At 59.8% G+C, this 6,410-nt stretch overlaps 2 protein-coding genes across 2 annotated transcripts in view; one reads left to right on the forward strand and one right to left on the reverse strand.

Moving 5' to 3' along the window:
* Window positions 1-584, forward strand: part of PTSG_01866 (uncharacterized protein) — a 4,082-nt gene extending 3,498 nt beyond the window's left edge. Inside the window, exon 12 of the mRNA XM_004997789.1 lies at window positions 153-584. Within this exon, the coding sequence (XP_004997846.1) occupies window positions 153-242 (90 nt within the window). The 3' untranslated portion in view covers window positions 243-584. The remainder of the gene's footprint in view (window positions 1-152) is intronic.
* PTSG_01867 (uncharacterized protein) overlaps window positions 389-6,410 on the reverse strand; it is a 6,850-nt gene continuing 828 nt past the window's right edge. Inside the window, exons 3-8 of the mRNA XM_004997790.1 lie at window positions 4,298-6,305; window positions 4,014-4,070; window positions 3,712-3,810; window positions 3,262-3,462; window positions 1,596-3,041; window positions 389-1,319 (exon numbers count right to left, since the gene is read on the reverse strand). Coding sequence (XP_004997847.1) covers window positions 888-1,319; window positions 1,596-3,041; window positions 3,262-3,462; window positions 3,712-3,810; window positions 4,014-4,070; window positions 4,298-6,298 — 4,236 coding nt within the window. The 5' untranslated portion in view covers window positions 6,299-6,305 and the 3' untranslated portion in view covers window positions 389-887. The remainder of the gene's footprint in view (window positions 1,320-1,595; window positions 3,042-3,261; window positions 3,463-3,711; window positions 3,811-4,013; window positions 4,071-4,297; window positions 6,306-6,410) is intronic.

Genomic DNA, 6,410 nt, shown 5'->3' on the forward strand with positions numbered 1-6,410 from the left:
TGCGTAAATCTGTTTCCATCTCACCTCTGTTGCCCCCAAACCTCTCGCGTGCGTGCTTGTGTGTGTGTGTGTGTGTGTGTGTGTGTGTGTGTATGTGTGTATGTGTGTGTGTGTGTGTGTGTGTGCGTGTGTGTGCACTGTTGAATGCGTAGGGCACGAGCACGAAGCACAACCCACAGCGCGTGGGTATCAACCACGTGTTGGAGGACGAAGACGTCTTGCAGATTATCAAGAAGAACTGACAAGCAAGATCTCTCACACCTAAACACATGCACATACGAACTCCGACAGCACAACACACACAACACACATGCACACACACACACACACATACAATACACGCAACACACAACGCCCTCTCCTCGTTGGCTACTTGAGCACTTTGGTACTTGCGTCTTCTTTGGGTGTTTCTGTGATCATCTCCTCTGTGTTGCATAAGGTACAAGCAAATGCAATTCGCACGAACAAGGCCTACAGATGGTTTACAGTGCTCGTCGTGTGCACATGCGCGTCAAGTAAGAACAAGAGGAACAGTCGAAAGGGGAGTCCCGGATGCAAGGCAGGGTTGTCCTTCACATATGAACAACAGCAAACAAGCAAGAGAGTGCTAACTAGAGACCTGTCGTGGAGAAAGAAAGAAAGAAACAACAAAAAATCAACTTTTCATGCCACTTTACACAGCATCGCATTGCGTGATGTGAAATCAAGTCACATCATTGAGCAAACATGAAGGGCTGACAGTTGATTTGAACACATGCAAGGGTGATGGCAAGAGGAGCAATCACAGTAACAGCACCCCCAACCCGCTGCCACCTAACAGCATCCTCCCAGCCTCAAGAGCAAATAAAGGACGACGATTGTAACCATGCTGACACGTCCCTGTGGTGTCACACCTTCCGCATGCGTGTCCACAGCTTTGAGAGGCGCACATACGCCTCCGCCGACACCTCACGCAGTGCACAGCGCAGCAGTGCATCCATGCGTTCGAGCAACTGCATGCACTCCTTCTGTGAGGGGCCTGTGCATATTGCAGATGCGTTGATGCGTGGGCACTCGCCATCTTCATTGTCATCGTCGTCACCGCCGCTGCCATCGGTCGGTGTTGGCCGCTCCCAGAACGTGAGCTCGAGCTGTGGCAGCGGCGTTGCGCGGGCAGCACGAGATGACGGCGAGAGGAGGAAGGGGAGGTGAAGCGGAGACACCACGCAGTCGGCGCCAGGCACGCTGATGTGGCTGTTGCCGCTGTAGTGGAGGTCAGGGTGCGGGCGCGTGGTGGTGGTGGCCAGCGGTGCCACACTCGCGCGCGGCAGATACCGACACTGCAATAGGATCAACAGTGCGGTGGGTTGCGGGGTTGTGGTGACGAGGGGTGAGTGAGTAACATCAAGGCAATCAAGCAAGCAGTATGAAACTTGTGCACAACGGTGTCCCGCGTCACACACAAGCACACAGACACGCACACACACACACACACACACACACACACAAGCGCACAAGCACACAGACACACAGACACACACACAAGCACACAAACAGACAGACAGACAGACAGACAGACACACAGCACACATACACACAGTCACACACAGACACACCTGGATGGGTGAGGAGGCCATGAGCGAGGAGCCATTTTCGGCAATGCACGGCACAGTTGCGTTGCGCGTCATAAACACCACCTGTGATGCAACCTGCAGAAACACGTCCATGAAGGACGATGCTTCGGCAAGGTTCACACGCACTGGAGCGGGTTGGGTGAGCGGGCCAAGCGTGTTCTTGGGCACCATGGCCTGCCGCGCGTCCACCTCCACCGCAAACACGAACTCGTCCTGTTGTGTCAGAAACGATGACACAATGGCGAACAAGGCAATGCACGCGACGCGCGGCACGTCTCGTTCCAGCAGATCACAGCTCTCCGGCAGCACCAGCAGCGCAGTGAACATGGTCATGCTGCTGCGGCTGATGCGGAACCCACGGCATGCACCGCCACGCCGCGACCGAGAATCGAGGAAGAAGCGCGGGCTTGGCAGCGGGCGGGGGCGGTGGCGGGGGCGCACAAGCTGCTGCCACTGCCGCTGCACCAGCTGGTGGTGGATGGGGTCGGCCTGCATGGAGAGAAGTGGGGCCAAGGCCTCAAAGCGATGCAGATCACCACACACGCCGTCCCCATTGTGGCCATCACCACAGTCATCACCTGTGCCGCTGCCGCTGCCACGGCGACTGCCCGTGGAGGGTGTGCGGCGCCTGTGAAATGCAGAGACGCCGACGCTGCGCGGGCGTGTGGATGCGTTGACGTCCTGTGCTGCTGGTGCTGGTCGCGTTGGCCGCAGTGGTGACGAGCGTCGCCGTCGCCGTCGCGTCGGGGTGCGCACAGCCGCCGTGGGCCCTCCCGTACCTCGCGCTGTTGCTGGCGCTGTTGCTGTTGGCGGTGCTAGGGAGGCGGGCTGACCAGCGTCGCGGGGAGCAACGGGTGCGTCGGCCGCGGTGGCGGACGGCGACTCACGGGTTGCACGTGCCCCAGTGTCAGCACTGCGATCGCCGGCACGTGCGCCCTGTGCAGCGTCTTCGCCCTTGGCTGTGGGCTGGCCGTCGCTGCCTTCCTTTGCGTGCGCGTGCACACGTGCGGCCGAGTACCGGCGGCGGCGTGGCGTCGGCGATGATGATGATGATGATGCAAGCGGGGCATCGGACCCCGATTCCGGCACGGACAACGACGAATTGGATGGCGGCTGCGGTGCAACTGCGGACGTGGGCGGAGCTGGCGGTGGGTGTGGGTGGAGCAGTGATGTGGATGCTGCTGGCTTCGGCGACGATTGGGAGATGCGCTGCGGCTGCACGAGTGCAAAGTAGTGGTTGAGGATGGCGGTGGTGATGGCAGCAAGCGACCAGAAGTCGAGGTCGAAGCGAAGACATTCACACGCTAGCATCAGCAAGTCGTCGTGCTGTGCAATGTGCACGTGCATTGACGGTGTGCTGCTGGTCAGTGGCAGCGGCAGCCCAATGTTGAGCACGGTGTCTTGCAATGCACGCTCCTGGGAGGGGGCCTTTACAACGGCGATGGCAGCGGCAATGACAGTGGTGGCAGCAACAGTGAGAAAGCAGCTCTTAGTGTGCAGGCGCGCGCTTGTGTGTGCGTGTGCGTGTACGTGTGTGAATGTGTGTGCGTGCGTGTGTGTATGAATGTGTGTATGTGTTGTTCAACATTGAGAATGCGCAAATGCTTGCGGAAAAGGGACAGGAAACGTGCACACACACAGCACGTACCTGTGTCACGCGTATTCTTGGCGGTGCATGGCACCAGGAAAACGATTGTGCACTGAGCAGCAGCGGTGTGTGGGCTTCAGTCTTCTCAGCGTCACTTGCATCAGGAACGTGCGCCCTCCCTTGTTGTTGGTGTTGTTGTTGGTTGTCCTCGTTCGGGCGGAGTACAAGTGGTAACACGTGTCTGCACACGTCCTCAGCCGCCTGAAACGCGTGGCGAACAGCACAACAAGTGTGAACACGAAGCACTGTTGAGCGAAGAACGGCAGCACAAGCGAACACGGTCGCAACACTGACACGTAGCACACGCGATGGTCACTGCGCGCACACACACACAAACCTGCACGCACATACACACAGCGCACATACACACAGCGCACAGAGCAAACGCCGAGACAAGATCGGAAGAACCTCAACCACAACCCATCATGTGTTGGGCATCCATGTCGATACCTTGTGCAAAACGTCGGCACGAACTGCCCCTGTCAGCTGAAGCAGAATGGTGTGCGTGTCCAGCGCGTTCGTTGCAGTCGAAGATGCTCCCTCCTGCTGCTGTTGTGTGTGTGTGTGTGTATGTGTATGTGTGTGTGTGAGTGCGTGTGTGCGTACGTGCGCGTACGTTTGTGTGAGATTGCAGCCGGCATGATAAGAACAGTGCCGTTTGGCAAAACCACAGGTACGCACGGGGGCTGTGTGTACATGTGTGTGTGTGAGCGATTGTGTGCACATACACACGCGCGCGAGTCAGTTCCTACCTTGTGAAGGAGCTGAAGCTGCAGTGGTGAGAGTGGCTGAAGCTGCCCAACCTGTGCCTGCATGCATGCACGATGATGGAGGCAAAGGCAATGCACTGTCAGTGCATGTTGAAGGCGCAAGCTTGCACGACTAACAAACGGACATGCGGCAACAGAAACAAAACAGTCCAAACCAAAACACGACGGCAAGCAATGGAGCAAGGAAGGAATGGGGCATTCAAGCGGCCGAGCGAACAGCCAAACAATCAAACCAAGGTAGGCAATGCAACAACGCGCTGGCGCACCGGCTGGGTGTAGAGCTGTTTGTGTTCGATTGTTGGAAGAACGAAATAGGAAGACGGCAGCCAATCCTTCTCTTCCTCTTCCTCTTCCTCTTCCTCCTCCTCCTCCTCATCATTGTCTTCTTCTTCGTCCACTTCTCTCTCGTGCTCCTCATTGTCATCACCACCATCACATGCAACACTGGCCTTGCTCCCACCCTCCACCCCCGTATACACGTGCTTGTGCGCACCAGCACCTGCACCAGTGCCGGCCGGGTGGAAGTCTGTGAGCTCGAGTGACGTGTCTGGGGAGGCCACCACGCGCCCCAGGGACGAGCGTCGATAGTCACCGAATGCGGGCTGTGCACTCGGGCGCCTCCCCCGCTCCTCAAGCAGGTCGACATCAACCACAACGGTCGTTGGCGACGGCATGAATCCTTCGCTGTTTGGTCGCACAAAGCGGTGCGTGCCCGCTGACGCGTGTGGCGACGCCGGATAACTCGTGACGGTCGTTGTTGTGGTTGTGGTGGTTGCGCTGGCGCCTGTTGCTGCAGTCGCAACACGTGGGCCTCTTGATGCTGTTGTCGTCATCGAGGCAGCGCCCTGCGACGACGTTGGTGGCGGGGGAGCGATGCGCCCCGAGGGAGAAAGGCTGAAGCGCCGCCGTTGCACAAACGGCGAGACGGACTCGTGTGCACGGTGGAGGTGGTCTGGTCCAGCGCCCACGCCTGTTGGCGCCACGCCCGACGCAGACGTTAGCGATGACGATGACGGCGGCGGCGGCGGTGGCGTGTGGCCCACGGGGGAGCTGCCAAATGATAAGGACCGCGGGTCGGTGATGGTGTGTTCGCGTGACGATGGGCGAGATGCTGATGACAGTCGCATTTGGCTCCGTCGCCTCGCACCGCCACTGCCGCCACTGCCACTGCTAAGCGCTGCTGTGCTGCTGGTGCTGCTTGGTGGTCGCAAGTGCACCATCTGTGCGGCCGAACCGGCGCTGCTCGTCGGTGAAGGCCCCAGCGTCGATGATGGCGACACGCCGCCAGCAACCGTCAGGGTGGTGGCAGTGGTGTTGGCAGTGGTGGTGGGTCTGTCGTTGGACGCGGGCCGTGACACGGGGCGAGACGCGGCGCGGGAGGAAGGAAAGGAGCAGGCGTACGCTGCGACAAGCTCCTGGGACGATGGTCGTGAGTACACGTGTTCGCGCGACGAGGGGCGACTGCGGCCCGAGCTCGCCGACGGTGGGCGTGGGCGGAGGCCTGCGCGCGGAGATGAGCCCCCTGGTTGAAGTGGCGTCTCGCTGCTGCTGCCGAGGCGACGCGTTGTGTAGCGCTGAGCGGTAGGCGGGGTGGCTGCAGGCCGCATGCCACCACTGTAGCGTGCACTGCCGCCCCGTTCACGGGCGATGCTTGGTGAGCGCGATGAGCGAGAGCTGCCAGTGTTTGGGCGTGTGCGTAGGTCCTCCCGACTGCTACCGTGGCTGATGCTGACATGCTCCACTCGCATCGCCTCATCGTGCAGGTCTCGGCTGTAGCGGTGGTGGTGGTGATGGTGCCCTGCGCCGGTGTATGACAGGGGAGGTGTCAGGCGCATACCATCCTTGGAAATGCATTGTGCTGGAGATGACAGCGCTCGAAGCAGTGGTGAGTCGCCGTCAAAGCCGGAGTTGTCGCTGCTGCCGTCAACACCACCGCCGCCATCATTATTGCCAGGGTGCGCGATGGTGACGGCTTCATCACGATGCTTGTTGGTGTGGGTTGAAGACGGCGGCGCTGGTAAGCTGTGGCTTGTGACGGGCGCTGTTGGGGTGCGCGTATTGCTGCGGCTTGCTGTTGTTCGTGGACGCGGATCGTTGCTGCTCTGCCGCTGTGCCAGGTCTCCCATGTCTGCTGCATCTGGTGCTGGCGAGCACGAGCGTGTTCTTAGCCTCGCAGAGAGCGGCCGTTTGTAGCGGGTGGAGCGCGTGACGCGCGGTGGCGTCGGGGACGACTGCGCAGGCAGTGCACCCGGCGTGTCCGAGTCCATCCTCTTGCTGCGCGCGCGCGCGCGTGTGTGTGTGTGTGTGTGTGTGTGTGTGTGTGTGTGTGTGTGTGTGTGTGTGTGTGTGTGTGTGTGTGTGTGTGTGTGTGTGTGTGTG

This window comes from Salpingoeca rosetta, assembly GCF_000188695.1.
Source record: "Salpingoeca rosetta unplaced genomic scaffold supercont1.3, whole genome shotgun sequence".
Taxonomy (NCBI): Eukaryota; class Choanoflagellata; order Craspedida; family Salpingoecidae; genus Salpingoeca; species Salpingoeca rosetta.